The sequence below is a fragment of the Eublepharis macularius genome, chromosome 5 (genome assembly GCF_028583425.1).
Source record: "Eublepharis macularius isolate TG4126 chromosome 5, MPM_Emac_v1.0, whole genome shotgun sequence".
NCBI classification, from domain to species: domain Eukaryota; kingdom Metazoa; phylum Chordata; class Lepidosauria; order Squamata; family Eublepharidae; genus Eublepharis; species Eublepharis macularius.
Genome location: NC_072794.1, coordinates 131,995,780 through 132,014,136, shown reverse-complemented (window position 1 = coordinate 132,014,136; position 18,357 = coordinate 131,995,780). Strand labels below are relative to the sequence as shown.

The following is an 18,357-nucleotide window of genomic DNA, read 5'->3' as shown; positions in this document are numbered from 1 at the left end:
AGCAGAGGTGGGAATTTGCTTAAGTACACACAAATCTTAGTTCAGAGCAGCAGAAAGTAGCACTATCTAGTGCCTGCTGGCTACGGGATTACTGCAAAGAACACCAGACTTGATGGAAACTGCTCTCTTCCAACAAGTTGCTTCTTAGTTTCATAAGCAACAATGTATACTCAGGATAATATTACAATTAGTTATTAAGAGATTATTAATTGTTAAGAGATCCATGGTATGCGCTTTTGTTTAAAAAACATAAACACATACCAGTGGACTACAGGGTTTCTAGAAGAAAACAACACAGACCATGCAAGACTCAAGTCTGCCGCCCTGCCTTAACTAATCTAAAAGAGAGGAAAGAAGGTTGAAAAACAGATGTCTTTGGGCACATTTGTACCTCCTCCTGTCACCGTTTTAATAGGGAGAAGAGGCAGTGAGGCACTTCTTACTGTAAAAACAGGAATAACGAAGACCTTACACTATAGTAACTCCTCTGCAGCAGCACATTCACACATTTAATTGTGCTTAACTGCCAGTTGAATCCTTCACTCTGGCTCCAACCTGGAGCTACAACACATCTCTGATCTCTTAGGATGATCATGTATCAGGTTAAAGAGAAGATTGTCACTGAAGAGCTATATTTGTGTGTTGATCACTAGTGAGGAGAAAATGTGCAAAATTGTTGAACTCAAAATGAGTGTGTGTATGTGTTTCTGATACATGAAATTGGCTGATCCATGAACACATAAGAAGTCATGCAAAATGTATAGCTCTCAAGCTTCTCTGTCATCCATCTTCACTTTGTACATCTCCACTTAATATATCTACCTCTTGGTGCCTCATCCACAGTATATATAAACATTGTACACAAATTACAAGGCAACCAGTGCTCATCATTAGTAGAAGTTAATGTGCCCTGCAGGATCTTGGGAGCCCAACTAAAGAAAACTCTGCATTTTATTTTTTATTTCTGGCACTGGGCTTGCTGAGTCAGCTGGATAAAACTACACAAACTTCTGCAAATAACCATGCTGTAACATTCTTGGCAACTCTCAAACAGATGGTGGGAAAACCTTATGCTACAGCACATTACTAAGAAGCTCCTTCTGTATTCTATCCTATAGCCAGACACAAAACTAAAGGGACCAGGAAGCTGGTAGCTGCAGGTAATAATCGTGCTAAGAATATCATCTACCTCCCCAGTATCCGAGTCTTTTGTGTGAGCCACCTCCAAGATTCTGTCGACTTCCACATAGTCTGGGTTAAACAGGTCCTCATCAGGCTAAAAAAAACAAAGAATAAAATAGCAGAGATACAAAGATAAATCTAGACCAGATACGGGGAGGATTAAAAGAGCCCCTTCTTTTGTCATTACATAGGGCACAGGTAATCATGGTACAAGAAAGCCACGCAGACCAGTAAGCATTCATCCTCCTGCACCAGCCAGCAGGAAAGTGTTAAGGCTACGGACTGTCACATCATTTTTTAAAATATAAAGGGAGCACACTTGGGCTGAAGTTCCAGCAACATTTGCTCTGCCCACTAACTGAACTTGCACACAAGCTATGACATAGGAAAAAGCTCTCTAACAAACTCTCCCACAGCATGAACAGCAACACAGACTCTGGCAGGGTCATCTTTTTATGCCCCTCAAGCTACTGACTGAAAGTTTTTTTGCAGTAGAATGAAGTATAAATGAGTCAGCAGAGTTCCCGAGTGGCAGAATGGATGGTACCTGTTCAGACTAAAAACAGTGACTAAATTTTTGATTGCTTCCCTACTCCCTGCAAATAGAAAAATACCAGCAAAGGCGCAAGCTTAGACACAAAAGAACCACATCCCTAAAGTGATACCACAGATCTGGGAATGTACAAGAGGCCATCACACAAAAGTCACATCCCTGCTCTGCATTTTTCATTAAAATGGGCCTCCATCACCCCTAATCCTTCCCAGGCAGTAAATAAACTGACAGTTTTATAAATGATGCTGGGAAAGCAACTCCAAAGCTCTAGGCTGTCAGCAGCCATTTGTCCTTGCCTGTGTTTCCTCTCTCTTCCAGCCTTAGGTGCTAACAGTAATGCAAGCAAGCATGTAGAAGTACGTTTGCTTAACACAGCAGAGTCTTTCTAAAATCCCACATGTTCTGCCATGGAATGGTACAGATACCAGAGAGAGGCTTTCTTGCTAAGAACAAGGTCCTCTCCTCCCAGCTTCCTAGCCAGAAGGCCAATTCTTTCTCCAGTAGCCATAGCTTTTCATGCCAGAACATGTGGGATTTTAAAAGAGAGACTGCTGTGTAAAACGATCACACTTCCACATTCTTCCCTGCATTACAAACACAGAAACAGCTGCTCATCCTAGACAATGGGGAATAATGTGGCACTTCCCACCAGAAGCATTTTACACTTGCGCAAAGAATCTTTTCAGACAAAGGGATGAAAATTCCCAGGATTTACAGCCACTGTTAGAAAGCAATTTCAATTTCATAGTATCCTGATTTACACCCACCAGGGATGCAAGGTGAAAGCCACAGGTAACAAGCCTAGCAGCAGAATAATAAATTCTGTCAAATTTTCTTCATATTGAGTGGGACCAATATATGAAGTCTCTGTACAAGTATGCATGCAAGTATGTAGCTAAAGAGATCTGACCATTCTGACGGAGGGCAGAGAGAAGGCAGAAAGGCTCAATGCCTATTTTGCCTCAGTTTTGTCCCTAAATGGGAGAACAGGCCCACCAAGAGGTGGTAGTAGGCAAGGCATGGCTTTGGGATCGCTGGTTGACATGGGCAGAGAAGTTGTGGAAGCACCTTGCTGCATCAGATGTGTACAAATCCCCTAGGCCAGATGAGGTGCACAGCAAAGTGCTTAAAGAACTTTCAAAAGAGCTTGCAGACCCTTTGTTGATCATCTTCCAGACCTCTTGGAGGACAGGTGATGTGTCAGAAGACTAGAGGAGGCCAAATATCATCCCCATCTTCAAGAAAAGGAAAAAGGACGATCCTGGGAACTACTGGAAAGTCAGCCTGACCTCTGTCCCAGGGAAGATACTGAAGCAAATATCAAAGGTGTCACTTTGCAAGCATCTGAAGGACAACATGGTGATATGGGGAAGTCAGCATGGATTTGTCCTCAACAGGTCTTGCCAGACCAACCTCATCTCCCTCCTATGACCAAGTAACAGACTTACTGGATTGTGGAAATACTGTCAATATAGTTTATTTGGATTTCAGTAAAACTTTTGAAAAGGTTCCTCATGATGTTCTGATAGGTAAACTGGAAGACTGTGGACTGGATTCTAGGACAGGGAACTGGCTGGATAACTGCATCCAAAAGTAGTTGTTAATGGCATCGTGTCTGATTGGAGGGAGGTGTACAGCAGAGTACCATAGGGCTTGGTTCTGGGTCCAATGCTTTTCAATATTTTTATAAATGATCTGGACGAGGATGTGAAGGGATTATTCATTAAATCTGTAGATGATATCAAACTGGGAGGAGTAGCAAACACCCTTGAAGATAGAGATAAAATTCAACGAGATCCTAACACATTGGAAAAGATGTGATTTAACAAGAGTAAAAAAGCCCAGTGGCGCAGAGTGGTAAGCTGCAGTACCGCAGTCCAAGCTCTGCTCACAACCTGAGTTCGATCCTGGAGGAAGCCACATTCAGGTAACAGACCTGAGGTTGACTCAGCCTTCCATCCTTCCGAGGTTGGTAAAATGAGTACACAGTTCCTGGGGGGAAAGTGCAGATGACTGGGGAAGGCAATGGCAAACCACCCTGTAAAAAGTCTGCCAAGAAAACATTGTGATGCGACATTCCCCCATGGGTCAGTAATGACTCGGTGCTTGCACAGGGGACTACCTCTACCTTTTTTCAACATGGGTAAGTGCTGAGTTTTCCATCTGGGTAACAAAAATGCAAAGCATACATACTGAATAAAGGATGTGCTTCTGAGAAGCAGTGTGTGTGAACAAGATCTTGGGATACAAGCGGATGGGAAGCTAAATATGTGCAGTCAGTGCGATGCAGCAGCAAAAAAGAACAAAAATAATCTTGGAGTCTATTAACAAATGCATAACATCCAAATGACAGGATGTCATTGTCCCACTATATACCACGTTGGTCAGACCTCACCTGGAGTACTGTGTGCAGTTCTGGAGGCCTCATTTCAAAAAGGATGTGGACAAATTGGAATGGGTACAGAGGAGAGCAATCAGGATGCTCAGGGGACTGGAGCCCAAGCCCTGTTAGGAAAGACTGAGGGGCTTGGGAATGTTCAGTATGGAGAAGAGGAGGTTGAAGGGAGACATGATTGCCCTTTTTAAATATTTAAAGGTTGTCACTTTGGGGAGGGGAGGGAGCTGTTGGCAACAGGATAGGATTTGAAATAATGGGTTTAAACTACAGGAGGGAAGGTACCAGCTGAACGTTCGGAAAAACCTCGTCACATTTAGAGTAATTCAACAGTGGAATTGGCTACCTTAGGATGTGGTGAGTTCCTCCTCAGTGGCAGTCTTCAAGGAGCAGCTGGACGAATACTTGTCAGGGATACTTTAGGCTGTTCCTGCATTGAGCAAGGGGTTGGACTAGATGGTCGGTAAGGCCCCTTCCAACTCTAGGATTCTATGATTCTCTACGGCAGTTGGCCACATTTCTACTTTAAGGAAACTTGGTATTCTCTCTACTCCTTTATATGCAAACACAACTTGGAAATCTGACACATGAAAAGGCCTTGCCAGCTACTGCAGCCCTAACAAAGTGATGCATCACATATTCTGAGAAGGGAAAATGTCAAGACAAGCCTGTCACCTCAGTAAAAATGTGCTTCATCTGTGCCTGCTTGTTGCGGAAACGTTTTATCTTCTGGGAGATACGTGGGTCCTTCTCCAGCTCTTCCATAGTGGCCCATTTACAGTGCAAGTAAGAACTGCAAACAGAGAACACAATTATAAAAGATGCCCTACACACACACACACACACAACAAACAAGGGAAAGTAGACTTAGGAGGGACATCCTTCACACTATGGTCTTAAAAGACATAATCAGAAATGAGGGGAAAGAGTAGCACGGCACCAACTGGCCAGTGGGTAAAACCTGTAGAGAGTTGTTAGCTGCTATATCTAAAGGAGATGACTCGTGAGGGTAAAAGGAAGTTCAGGTCAATCTGCTAATAAAGAAAGAAGCTGCAGGCACTAGACTTCCCACCCATGGAGATGACAAAGCAGAGATAAAATGCCAACTCCTGCAACAAGGGACAGAAGAGGGTTAACCATTTGTTCCCTAACAAGAGAAGATACACACGACTGGGTGGAGGGATGGAATGGTCAGTGTGTTCTCTGCAGTTAGTAACATGTTGGTGAGAAAAATCAAACACTATACATACAAATTACGGTATTTCACGTAGAACTCCTCCTGTTCGTAAGTTGGTCCTCCAGGGTGAGTCTGGAACAACAGAAAATGTTCAGTAAGCATCATTTACAAGGAGAACAGAACAAGGACCTCGTTGGACAGCTGCTGAGATCTCACATGGACTGAGCACTAATCTAACTTAACAGAATGAGAGAAATACAGTACAGCGGATTCCTCAAGCATCTTCCTGAATGGAAGGAAGCAAAAACAATGCTGGAACCTAGCTGAGTGGAAGAGCAGAGGTACATAAAGCAAGAAGCCTATACAAAGACAGCAAATGACATTCCCACCTCCAGCTGGCCGTGCAATATCAAGACTTTCAATAATCCTGCACAAGAAAAGGCACAGATTCTACCCTATGTTCCTCCATCAAGTGTTGCACGAGGAAAGTACATAACTCATGAGAGTTCTGCTACTGGCAGAGGTTACTAGAGTCGATGTATTGTCGAAGGCTTTCACGGCCGGAGAACGATGGTTGTTGTGGGTTTTCCGGGCTGTATTGCCGTGGTCTTGGCATTGTAGTTCCTGACGTTTCGCCAGCAGCTGTGGCTGGCATCTTCAGAGGTGTAGCACCAAAAGACAGAGATCTCTCAGTGTCGAGACACTGAGAGATCTCTGTCTTTTGGTGCTACACCTCTGAAGATGCCAGCCACAGCTGCTGGCGAAACGTCAGGAACTACAATGCCAAGACCACGGCAATACAGCCCGGAAAACCCACAACAACCATCGTTACTAGAGTCATCGATAGACAAGACTCAACCAAGAACCAATAGAAAGCCCTAGAGGGAGACCAATTAGGGCATCCAAGAAAAAATGCCACTTACCTCTTTCTGCACCATTCTGGAAGCAAGGATCTTCTCAATGATGTTGGCATCATCTTCAGGGGGCTCCTGTGGGTCCCAACAGGAAGAAGAGAACTTAGCAATAGCAGCATCAAGGGTCACAAAGAAGCAAATATTAAAAGGAGCAAAGTAAACATCTCAAACCCATCAGATCCCATTTGAGACATTACCAGAGAGGGAAAGCCTGTGACTTTACTAAACCTCCCGAGAAAAAGAACACAGGATGGCCAACAATCCAGATTAAATACTCATCATAGATCTACAGGGACAGAAGTAATGATAAGATCTGAGAGCGGACTGATATACTATGCAGCACCAAGATTTGCAATTGTACACAGAGCTGCAAACCAGGAGTGATTCCATATACCAAGTCCACCTACATTGCTACAAACACCATTTTGTCATATTCATACATTGACCCTTTTTGTTTACACATTAAACACTTAACATCTAAGCTCTAATTGGTATTAAAGCTTACACTACTGGAAACCAAGCCAACTAAAGAACTGAAGCTCTGTCCCAAACCCAGACCTTTATCCAGACTGAAATAAGGCTGAAAAGTCTGCCTCCTCCAAGACTTCCTGAAGCTACACTGTAAACACGCACCTTATCCAAGGATAGAGTGTTGGCCACCATGTGATAATTTACTTAAGTCATTCAGGTCCAGGGACACTTTCTTCAGAAGGGGTCTCGTATATTTCTTTCAGAGGCCAGAACTAAACCTTCCCTTGGAGAAAAACTCAGTGGTTGAAAATGGGAAGATTTTTTCTCACACCCTAACAGTGGGTCACACTTCATGCTTCTGATAAGGTGAGCTCTGACTTTTATGCTGGAATAAATGTTAGTCTTTAAAGTGACACTTTAAAGGGGGTCACTGCAACAGGCTAACACAGCTATCCTTCTAGAGCTATCTTATACAAAATTACTCTAAGGCCACTGACTTCCAATAGGTTTAGATTAGAGTAAGCCTAGTATTGCAACGCAATTCATTCTAATTCTAATACTCTCTCGCACGCAAGTACACACACTTAGGGATGCTGAAAAATAAAAGGAAAAGTCCTCACTGCATTTCTACAGCATATTGTCCATACCCCAGGAAAACTCTTGCTTGGGAACTACAATGGGGCAAGATCACTTACTTACGAGAACTCAGCTAACAAGATCTCTACTGATTGATTTGGCTGCAGCTCCTGCTACATACATAACTCTTCTCTCAAACCTAGTACAAATACTAAAACACACATACATGTCATATTGCTACTACACTAGTCCTTCATATGAGTAAATGAACTTTCACCATATGAGTACAAAAAGACAAGGGACTATCCCTACCTCTGCCTGCCAGGCTAAGGTAGATGCAGAGAGCGCAGAAGCCCGGCCAGCTCCCAGCACAGCTATTGTTTCGCCATCATCATCCACCACCTTGAAATCCAGGTCTTCATTGTACTTTCTGCGCTTCACTTGGCGTCCCGAGCGGCGCTTCTGCATATATCAAACATAAACTCAGATGAGGGATGACAGAGCCACCCCTTAACTCACATCCAGCAATGGTTCAACATCCTAGTCATGGAACTTATTAAATTCCAATGTTTTTGCAAGGACAGCCCCACTGACGACAGAAGTATACATACTCTAAGGATGCTACCAAACACCCTAACTATTATCTTTATAGCAGGCATACATCTGGTGTTAACTGCCTTAATGTACATAGATCCAGAGGAGTTAGCCGTGTTAGTCTGTAGTAGCAACATCAAAAAGAGTCCAGTAGCACCTGACGAAGAGAACTGTGATTCTCAAAAGCTTATGCTACAATAAAGTTGGTTAGTCTTAAAGGTGCTACTGGAGTCTTTTTGATTTTGCCTTAACGTAAACTCTCTGGCTCGGAATGCTAGAGCCCATCAGACAAGAGAACATGATCTGTGCAATAGACCCAGGAATACTGAATGAAGCCCTATAAATCCTAGACATCAAACCAACCCAAAAATGACCAGGACAGGTTACAAGACAAGCAACGATCTAGTGAATATTTGATCTCATCCCATTCTTTCTTATAGCACAAGTAGTATCACTGTAATTTCATACTCCACCTGTTCCTAACATTCCTTTTCACCTAGTTCTCCCTAAGAGGTCAAGCGATGAAGAAAAAAAACAAATGGCTATCTAAAAATTGTCTGCCCACCCTGTCTAAATTAAAAATGTAGACTGGAACTATAGATACAAACATGTAGGGAAACTGTCATATGTACAACACTGCTCTCCCAGAATGCCGTTTCCCCCTCTTCGGGAGCTGCCTCTGAGGAACTCACCAGTCCCTTCGCACTGCAAACTCTCGCTAAACGTACTCTTGGCTTCCTTGTTTAATTCACAAATTCCATTCAACCAGTTCTCTTCATTCATTCATTCATTCAATTCAATTCATTCATTCATTGTCCGCCTTTCTCACTGAGACTCAAGGAGGATTACATAGTGTGAGATTAGTACAATCAGTATTGGGAACATTTCCATACAGTATCAAGGACATTTTCATACAGTGTTAAGGACATTTCCACAACAATGTCACAGGATTTTACAAAGATGTAGCACTAGCAAGGATCCAATACAGAGTTGAAGAATTGCTGCAACAGAACATAATCAATTCTAGGACTGACATCAGATAAACATGTAGTATAAGAGTATATATTCAAGCAACAGATAATACGCAAGGCAACGTAGTGGTAAAGTCTATGATCCCTAACTGAATAGCGAAGCATTTGAGACCCCTCATAATACTTCCCTCTGATCTGAGTAAAAAGCCTTTTTGAATAATGTGGTTTTGCATCGTTTGCAGAAAGCCAGGAGAGTGGGGGCTCTCCTGACCTCCTCAGGAAGACCATTCCATAGGGTGGGGGCCACCACCGAGAAAGCCTGTGTACGGGCTGCTGTTGATTTCGCCCATGTACAGGCTGGCACCTGCAAGAGACCCTGTTCAGATGAGCGAAGCTGCCATGGAGGGACATAAGGAGTGAGGTGATCTCATAGGTATGGTGGGCCAAGACCATGAAGAGCTTGGGCCAAGAATAACCAATACCTTGAACTAAGCACAGTAACTGATAGGTAGCCAATGGATTGACTGTAGGATGGGAGTGATGTTCATGCTCCTGCTAATAGTTGAGCTGCAGCATTTTGCACCAACTGGAGCCTCCTAGTTAACTTAGATAGGAGACCAATGTATAGTGCATTACAATAGTCAAGTTTTGATGTTACTATAGCATGGATCCAGGTAACCAGGTTGGCTGTGTCAAGGTAAGACATCTTTCAGGCTAGAGTGAGACTGTAGTAAGCATTTTTTATGGCTGCTTTAATTCGTTTTTCTAGTAGTAGTGCTGGATCCAGTATAACCCCTAGGCTCTTAATCAAGTCTGCGAGGGTCAGATTGAAAGTGGAGAGTACAATGTCTTTCAAGATCTCTACCTCCCACAACAAACATCACTTCAGTCTTGTGTGGGTTCAATTTCATTTTTTTATTTTTCAGCCATTTCACCACAACTGTCAGGCAGCGACCTAAGATTTCTACTGCATCCTGTGGGGACCTGGATAGCAAAATATAGAGTTGGGTGTCATCTGCATATTGAGAGATACGATTGCACTGTGTGGAACCCCACAAGATAGTTCCCATTCTGGGAATAGCTGATCTCCAGATCGGCAACCCTCTGAGTCCGTTCCATGAGAAACAATTTAAACCAGTCCAGGGCACATCCTTTGATATCCACTTCTGTTTCTAAATGCCTCAACAGGATGGCACGGTCTACTGTGTCAAAGGCTGCAGACAGATCCAGGAAGAGCAATAAGGAGGCATGGCCTTTGTCTATATTCAGACAGAGATCATCCACTAACACTACTAGTGCTGTCTCTGTCTCATGCCCTGGTCTGAATCCAGACTGGAAAGGGTCTAGAGTTATAGAGTTTTCCAAGAAGATCTGAAGTTGGTTGGCTACAGCTCTCTCAATCACTTTGCCCAGAAAGGGCAGGTTAGAGACTAGGCAGTAATTGGCCACATCAGTTTTGTCTCGGCATGGTTTTTTAATTAGCGGATGGATAACTGCCTATTTGAGCAGCCAGAGGAAAGTGCCCTGAGTTAGTGATTAATTTACAATAGATCTCAGTAAGTAAATAGATCTTTACTTGATTTTAACAATCAAGAAGGGAAAGCATCAAGCACACAAGTAGTGGCTTTCATAGGTGCCGGGATCCTGTTAAGGTCTGTCATTATAAATGGTTCAAAGCAGTCTAAATGTAGGACAGATGATGTATTAAGCATTTCTCCCATCGCGTTTGCATTGCATCTAGCATCTAGATCAGAGCATATAAGTGCTATTTTATCAGCGAAAAACTTAGCAAACACCTCACAGCTAATTATCTGTTCTTGAGACTGTAAAGGTTCAGATTTCGGGGTTAGAAGATGTTTGGATATCCTGAACAGTTGGGAGGGTCGTGAACTAGCAGACGCAATGGTTGCCAAGTAATAACGTTTCTTTGCCGCTTTCACTTCTGCTTCATAGGTCTTCCAGTGTGTTCTGTAGCAAGCTCTATCAGCTTCCCTGTGGGTTTTTCACCAGCGTCTTTCTAGACATCTTCCAGCCCTCTTCAGATCAGCCAGCTCCATGGTAAACCATGATGCCAGCTTCCGTCCCATGGGCCAGAGGGGTTGACAAGGAGCAATTATGTTAACAGCTTCAAGGAGCTTTGTGTTCCATGCTCCTACAGCAGCTTCTGTGGAGCATGTGTCTGGAATTTTAAAATCCCCCAAGGCATTTTGAAATCTGGGAGGATCTATGAACCCTTGTGGGCGAATCATTTTAAGTGGACCTCCCACTATGAGGGGTGTTGGGGCTATATTCACTTTTGCCTTCAGCAGATGATGGTCTGACCATGGTTCTGACTGAATTTCCATTGCTGAGTCAAGGTTTTCCCTCAAAGGCTCAGTGCAAAATATTAAGTCTAGCATGTGGCCTCTTTCATGTCTAGGGCCTGACACTATTTGAGAGAGGCCCAGGGTTGCCAGGGAAGCTACAAATTCTTGAGCACGGCCTGACTCTGAACGCTTAGCATGGACATTGGCGTCTCCCAGAACAATAAGTCTAGGTGTCTCCAACACCATGTCTGCTAGCAGCTTTGCCAACTCAGAGAGGGTGCTCATAGGAGAGCTGGGTGGTCAGTAAACAAGCAGGATACTCAGTCTATCATTAATTCCCAGAGACAGGAACATGCAATCAATACTAGCTATAGCTTGTACTGGAGATCTGCAGAAGTTGAAGGACTCGCAAAGAATAATAGCAACCCCTCCACCCCCGGCTACCATTGCGAGGTTGGTATAGAACTGCAGTCCCAGATACTTCCCTTCAGCATCCTTCTTATCTTCCTTATCTGTGATGGCCCCTGCAATCTTTCCAGGCAATACTAGTACATTTGGGAGCGAGTTCATACATGTATGTCCACAACTTAATTTCTAGTTACTTGATTATTCAGCACCTGATAATTTGCAGCTGTATTTGTGAACTGGCATAAGGCAATTCTGGAAGTTCTATTATGTTTTTCATCTACAATGGCTTTAACATATGCAAGTCCCCATCTGCTGCCACAGTTATCATATGATGACCATACATGTGTGAAACTGCCCTGACCCCTGGTCAGTGCTGAGCCTTCCCATGTTTCCCAAACTCCCCACTAACCTCCTGATCATTTCTGTACAAAAATGCACTTAAAACTCCTGTCTACTACCCAACCTTCTTTTCCAGCTTGTGTATCCCCCTGACAATTTCTATACCAGGAAGTCTCTTGGAAGCAGCAGGAACTTGCTTCTCATGTTGGTTGGCCTCTGAGGGTGCAACCAGACAACAGTTTGCAAGAGGTTGCGTGTGTACACACATACCCCTAGATGCCGACAATCCCATATTGCAACCATCACTCATCTGTCTATACTGCAGGCAGCAGCAAGCACAATATCTTCATAGGCCTTGCTGTCCACATGGAAGAGCAGTGCACAAAAAATAAGGTTCTTGCATTTTTAATGTACAAATTCAGTTGGGCGACTTCCCACACTTCTGGTTTTGAATATAAACTGCCACTCATACACATCCTTAGGAGCTGCCCCAACATGGAATTCATTATAAAGAAGAAAATGTTCAAATAAAAAGCAGGAGCACTAATGGCTACATAACAGGCTAATCTACATACAGACTCATGGTAAGAGTATCTGTCATTCTTCAAGCGAGATCATCGATGCCCATGAAGAGGAAAGGTCCAGGCTTACCTGGCTGTCAGCTGATTCACCAGACTCTTCAGGGCTCTGTCCAGACAACGAAAGGAGGCTTTGATCCAGCTCTAGGTTTTCCACTGGAGTGTCATGTTTCCTCTTCCCTTTTTTCTTCTTCTCAATAGGAGTTGGTCCTTGCTCAGTGCTAAAGACACAAATTGGTATATAAAATATTAAGAGTACATATCTCAAGAAGTAGGGTCAGCACTAGAGATGGGCACGAACCTAAATACGACCCCAAAATACCCACTAACCAGGCTGGTTCGGGGTTCGTGAACCAGCGTTCATGGAAGCTCCTTTTCACGGAACTTCCACTAACTGTATACTGGTTCGTTGGGTCATATTTACAGGGGCAGTTTAAATGGCCATTTCCCCAGGGAAATGGCCAATTAAACAGCCCCTTTAAATGACTTACAAGGGCAGGTCCCTTTAAACTATCAGCTGGCAGGCAGCAGGGGGGATCCCCCCCGCCAGCCAGCTGATCAAGGCAGGAAAGGGCCCTTTAAACTGTTAAAAGCCCCTTTCCCTGCCACTGTTAAGGCCGGAAAGGGGCATTTAAACCCCATGAACCATGAACTGGTTCGTAACTGGTCCAGTTCCGTGGTTCGTGGAACCCATGAACCACGAGCCTCCTGGTTCTTTTTGTTTTGTTTTGTTCCGTGCCCATCTCTAGTCAGCACGCAACCTCATTTTATTTATTTATTTATTTATTTATTTATTTATTTATTTATTTATTTATTTATTTATTATATTTGTATTCCGCCCTCCCCGCGAGCAGGCTCAGGGCGGATAACAACATTAAGAACATTTAAAACATTCCATATTAAAACATTTAAAACATCATACAAAAATATCACACAAAAACAGCAGCACTCTTTTTCCTGATAGCGGCAATACAATGAATGACAAATAATATAGGCATTTCTGCACAAATTGTCACCCTGATAAGTCTCTCCCTTTATGCCACCATGATTTTGATGGCACCATGTCTCTCTGAGTCAACAGTTGGAAACCAAAGGCTCATGCATGGCATAAACCAGGTCATTTCAATGGTTTATCCTTACCACCACCCCTTGTATCCCTTTTTTAAAAACACTCTTGAAGGTCAAGAGATAGCTCACACCCTCCCCCAAAGCAGTGTTCAGTGCAGTGTGACAAGCTGCAGCCAAACAGGAAAAACAGGCAAATTCCTATATAGAGAGAGAATATTTTAGGCATGCACACTTCAGAGCCCAGCCTACATTCCTCTAAGAGGACTATTATTGCAGAACTATTATTTCAGGCTTTCTGCAAACTCAAGCAGTTGTGCTCAGTTGACATCTTCAAGTTCTACTTCATAAGAAATGGAAGCTGAGGGCATGACAAGGATTTAGCTACAAAACACTGTTTTTTCATGTATTGACTTAAGACAGTCTTGCCAGGTAACGTGCCTTTATTCCACTCAGTGAGATAACCTTTAGTTAACGCTAGCTCCATTAATCAGAATCATTATCACAAGTCCCAAACAATGCATACAGTTGTAATACAACCATATCAAATACATTTAGGGAAGTTATTTTTAAGGATAATTATATATTACAATGAAGAACTACATATTTTTAATTTTCTTTGCCAACCCAAGTGACAGTTGATCACTCTTTTAAAAATGTAACATGACTCTGGAAGCTGGTGCTTTCAGAAAAACACCAAAACAGAATAATTTTTTTTTTCAAAACAAAGAGGAAAATTACATAGGGGATCAGAGATATGAAGAGAATAGCATGCCAGTTCCTCTATCAGAAAACTGAAGTGGAAGAAAGGGCAGGAGGGAATACAGGCTGGTATCAGCAGGTTTAATTAATTCCAATATCAGGGAAGGCAATGAAGCTTTAGATTGTAAACTACAGCAACACAACTTAGCTACTTTTGCCTGAGCCTTAACTATGTACAGGAAGGAAGTTCTGGGATGGTAAATACAATGACAATGTCGCAATCTGAATTCACCTTTTAATCCAAAATTAAATCTGGGCTAATATTTTAATCAGAGAGAACCAGCTGGCAGTCTGCAGCACTTTGCGCTACCAGAAACCCCACAAAGCATTAGCCTAGGTGTGGTAACATTTCTGCTTACAGATTCAATCATAAGGAAAACTATTTTTGACATTAAATCAAGATGGGTAGCCGTGTTAGCCTGTCTGTAGCAGTAGATAGGAACAAGAGTTCAGTAGCACCTATAAGTCTAACAAAATATGTGGTAGGGAATGAGCTTTTATGAGTCACAGCACAACTAATCTTTCTCCTGAAGGGATCTTTGAGAAGCACGTTTGTTACTTAGTTCCCCAACCCCACCCCTACTCCCTATGATTATAAGCTTGTTCTGCATGTTCCTTTCATTCAAAGGTGAAACCATCTCATTGTTTGAGGGGAAAACTCGAAGAGCACATCCATGGTCCAAATTATGAAGCTTCTCTAACCCCATGTAGCAGTAAAACCACTCACTGTGGTTAGATCTTGCTTGGTGATTACACCTCCATTTCACAATGGATGAAAGTTAGAAAAAGACTTTTGCTTGGCTTACCTGACGCTAACCTACAACAGACTTCCTATTACAAATCAAGGAATCCAGTACATAAACAATCCCACTGATTTCCAAGAAGCTCGGTCCTCTGCATTAAGACATACTCTATGCATATTAACCAGACTGCAAATAGACAAATAAATCCACTCATTTTTTCCTGGTGTTCCAGTCCAATCTGATACCCATGATCTGAAGGCCATACTCTCAGCTCCAATACTCAATGCCATAGCTTGACAAAAGTTTTTCTTATATATTTGATTCATCTTCATTAGAAATCCAGAGCCTTAATCCTTCTACTCTATCACTCTGAGCGACCAAAAAAAGGAAACAGCCTTATGGAAAGAGCAAGGACCAGAGTTAAACTTTACATCTGCACCAAGTCACCACTAGGTGACTTCAACTACCCTCACACTGATTGGGCAAATATATGTTCAAGTCATGCAACAAAAACCAGCTTTCTAGATGTCATTAGTGACTACATAGCAGCAGTAGGTCACAGAGCCAGCAAACTACAGGTGTAGCAACTCTGGACTTAAGAGCTGAACAGGACTCAAGACCTGGGGGAAGATGTAAATGTTGTTGCACCAGTTGGGAACAGTGACCATAAATACTATTATATTCAGCGTTCACATCAACAGAAAGCTGCCCCCAAAGTCCAAAACAGTCATTTTTGATTTCAAAAGAGGGAACTTTGTTAAAATGAGGGGACTTGTCAGAAGAAAGTTAAAAGCGTGAATTAAAAGAGTCAGATCCCATCTAGGATGCCTGAAAATGATTTAAAACTACACCAAATGAGGCACAGATACCATGCATACCTCAAATCAGGAAAAGTACCACCAAGTCTAAAAAGGTGCCAGTGGGATTAATGACTCAAGTCAAGGCAAAAAAATGTTTTAAATGGAAGGCTACCTTGATCAAGATGAACAGAAAGGAGCACAGGTTCTGGCAAAATAAATATAAGCTGGTAATAAGGCAAGTAAAAACAGAATTTCAAGAATGGATAACTAAAAACGTTAAGACTAACCAACTTTATTGTAGCATAAGCTTTCGAGAATCACAGTTCTCTTCGTCAGAATTTCAAGAATGGATAACTAAAAATGTTAAGACTAACCAACTTTATTGTAGCATAAGCTTTCGAGAATCACAGTTCTCTTCGTCAGATGCATCTGACGAAGAGAACTGTGATTCTCGAAAGCTTATGCTACAATAAAGTTGGTTAGTCTTAAAGGTGCTACTGGACTCTTTTTGATTTTGCTACTACAGACTAACACAGCTAACTCCTCTGCATCTAAACACGTTAAGAGAAACAACAAGCATTTCTTTAAATATATCTGGAGCACAAAACTGGTCTGGGAGGCAGCTGGCCTTTCAGATGACAAATCAATTCCAGAGACACAGAAATAAAAGGATTACTTAAGGAAGATAGGGAGATGGCTAAAAAACTAAATGAATTCTTTGCATCTGTTTTCATTGTGGGAAACATGGGGTACATACCCACACAAGAGCCACCATTTTTAGGAAGGGTGTCTTAAAGAAAGTAAGTCAAATTGAGGTGATGAGAGATTAAATTCTAGGACTACTAGGCAAACTGAAAACTAGTAAGTCTTCAGGTCCAGCCAGCGTACACCCAAGGGTTCTTGACTCAAACTGTTGATCTATTGAAAAGTATACTGGACTCTGGCACTAGTTGGCACTACATTTTTATCTCTTTGTCAAATGACTGGAAAATTACAAGTGTCAAAGTCTACTGAGGAAAGTCCTGCCTCACCAACTTCTTGGAATTCTTTGAGTAGTAAGCAAGCATGTGGCTAAGAGTGATCTGGTAAACACACCATATACTAGGAATTCCAAAAGGCTTTTGATGACAAATATTAGAAAATCCAATTACAAGAAGTCAGGGAAATAATACAGAAATTAAAAAATAATAAAGCAGTGGGACCTGATGGCTATCCTTCAGAATTCTGTAAGAAATTTACCAATAATATTATACATTTAGTAACAGACGCATGCAATGCATTTCTAAGTACAGGTCAACAACCTCCATCACGGAAAGCAGCTTCAATCATAGTTATACATAAACAGGGAAGGACTCAGAAAGAACCAGTCTCATATCCACCAATATCACTACTAAAATCAGGACTATAAAATTTATACGGAAATAATAGCCAAAAGAATCAATTCATTTATTAAAGAATATATTCATCAGGCTCAGACAGGGTTCATCCCAGGAAGAGATTTAACTGAAAATATCTATAAAACACTTAATAGAATATCAGCTTGGAATGACCAAATATCAGAAGCTTTATTGTTATCGCTGGATAAAGAGAAAGCATTCGATTCAGTAGAAACAATGCACTTAACTGAATTGCTAAAAGACATGGGTTTCGGTACCAAATTCATAAACTCAATAAAAGCAATATACACTCAAGCTACAGCACAGATAAAGATAAATGGAATGACATCTGAAACGTTTACAAGAGGAACAAGACAGGGGTGCCCCCATCACCAACACTCTTTGCATCAGCTACAGAACCACTAGCAGCTTCAATCCGTCAGAATGAGAAAATACAAGGAATTGAGATAGCATCAAAAGTTTATAAACTCAATCTATTTGCAGATGATATGCTACTTTTTGTTACCAATCCAGGAAACTCTTTATTACAATTACAAGAATTATTACATCGATTTGCACAAGTAACCAGTTTAAAGATAAATCCATCTAAATCAAGTATACTACTTCTACATATCTTGACACTGACAAAACAGAATTTACTCATAAAATTTAAGTATCGTTGGATGGATAAGACTCTACCACATTTGAGCATTAACATCACAACAGCTCTAAACTCTTTATTGAAATACAATCATTTCCAATCATTCAGTAATAACCACCAAACTACAAACTTTTAAAATCATAACTTACTGGTACCACATTCCCAAACAGCAAAAATAACAGGCAAATATTCTCTGCTATGTTGGACGGAGTGTGGAGAAATAGGCACGTATATACATTGCTGGTGGTCATGCAAAAAAAAAAATCGACCTTCTGGAAAGAAGTAGCAGATAATGTTTAAAGAGTAACTAACTATTCTCTACAGATACAACCGCTAATAATTTTTTTAGATGTATGGCAAGACAATACTGTTTCCCCAATTAGAAAAGATCTTATCAGAAGTCTCCTTGCAAAAGCAAAAACAGTAACCACATCAAGATGGAATGCTAAAACAACACCAGCTATAATCCAGTGGTATGAAAAAATA

General features: G+C 41.8%; 1 protein-coding gene across 1 annotated transcript in view; it reads right to left on the bottom strand.

Annotated features, from left to right (window-relative positions):
* CHD6 (chromodomain helicase DNA binding protein 6) overlaps nucleotides 1-18,357 on the bottom strand; it is a 196,989-nt gene that overhangs the window by 71,138 nt on the left and 107,494 nt on the right. Inside the window, exons 6-11 of the mRNA XM_054979661.1 lie at nucleotides 12,538-12,685; nucleotides 7,581-7,730; nucleotides 6,231-6,296; nucleotides 5,381-5,439; nucleotides 4,806-4,923; nucleotides 1,190-1,276 (exon numbers count right to left, since the gene is read on the bottom strand). Coding sequence (XP_054835636.1) covers nucleotides 1,190-1,276; nucleotides 4,806-4,923; nucleotides 5,381-5,439; nucleotides 6,231-6,296; nucleotides 7,581-7,730; nucleotides 12,538-12,685 — 628 coding nt within the window. The remainder of the gene's footprint in view (nucleotides 1-1,189; nucleotides 1,277-4,805; nucleotides 4,924-5,380; nucleotides 5,440-6,230; nucleotides 6,297-7,580; nucleotides 7,731-12,537; nucleotides 12,686-18,357) is intronic.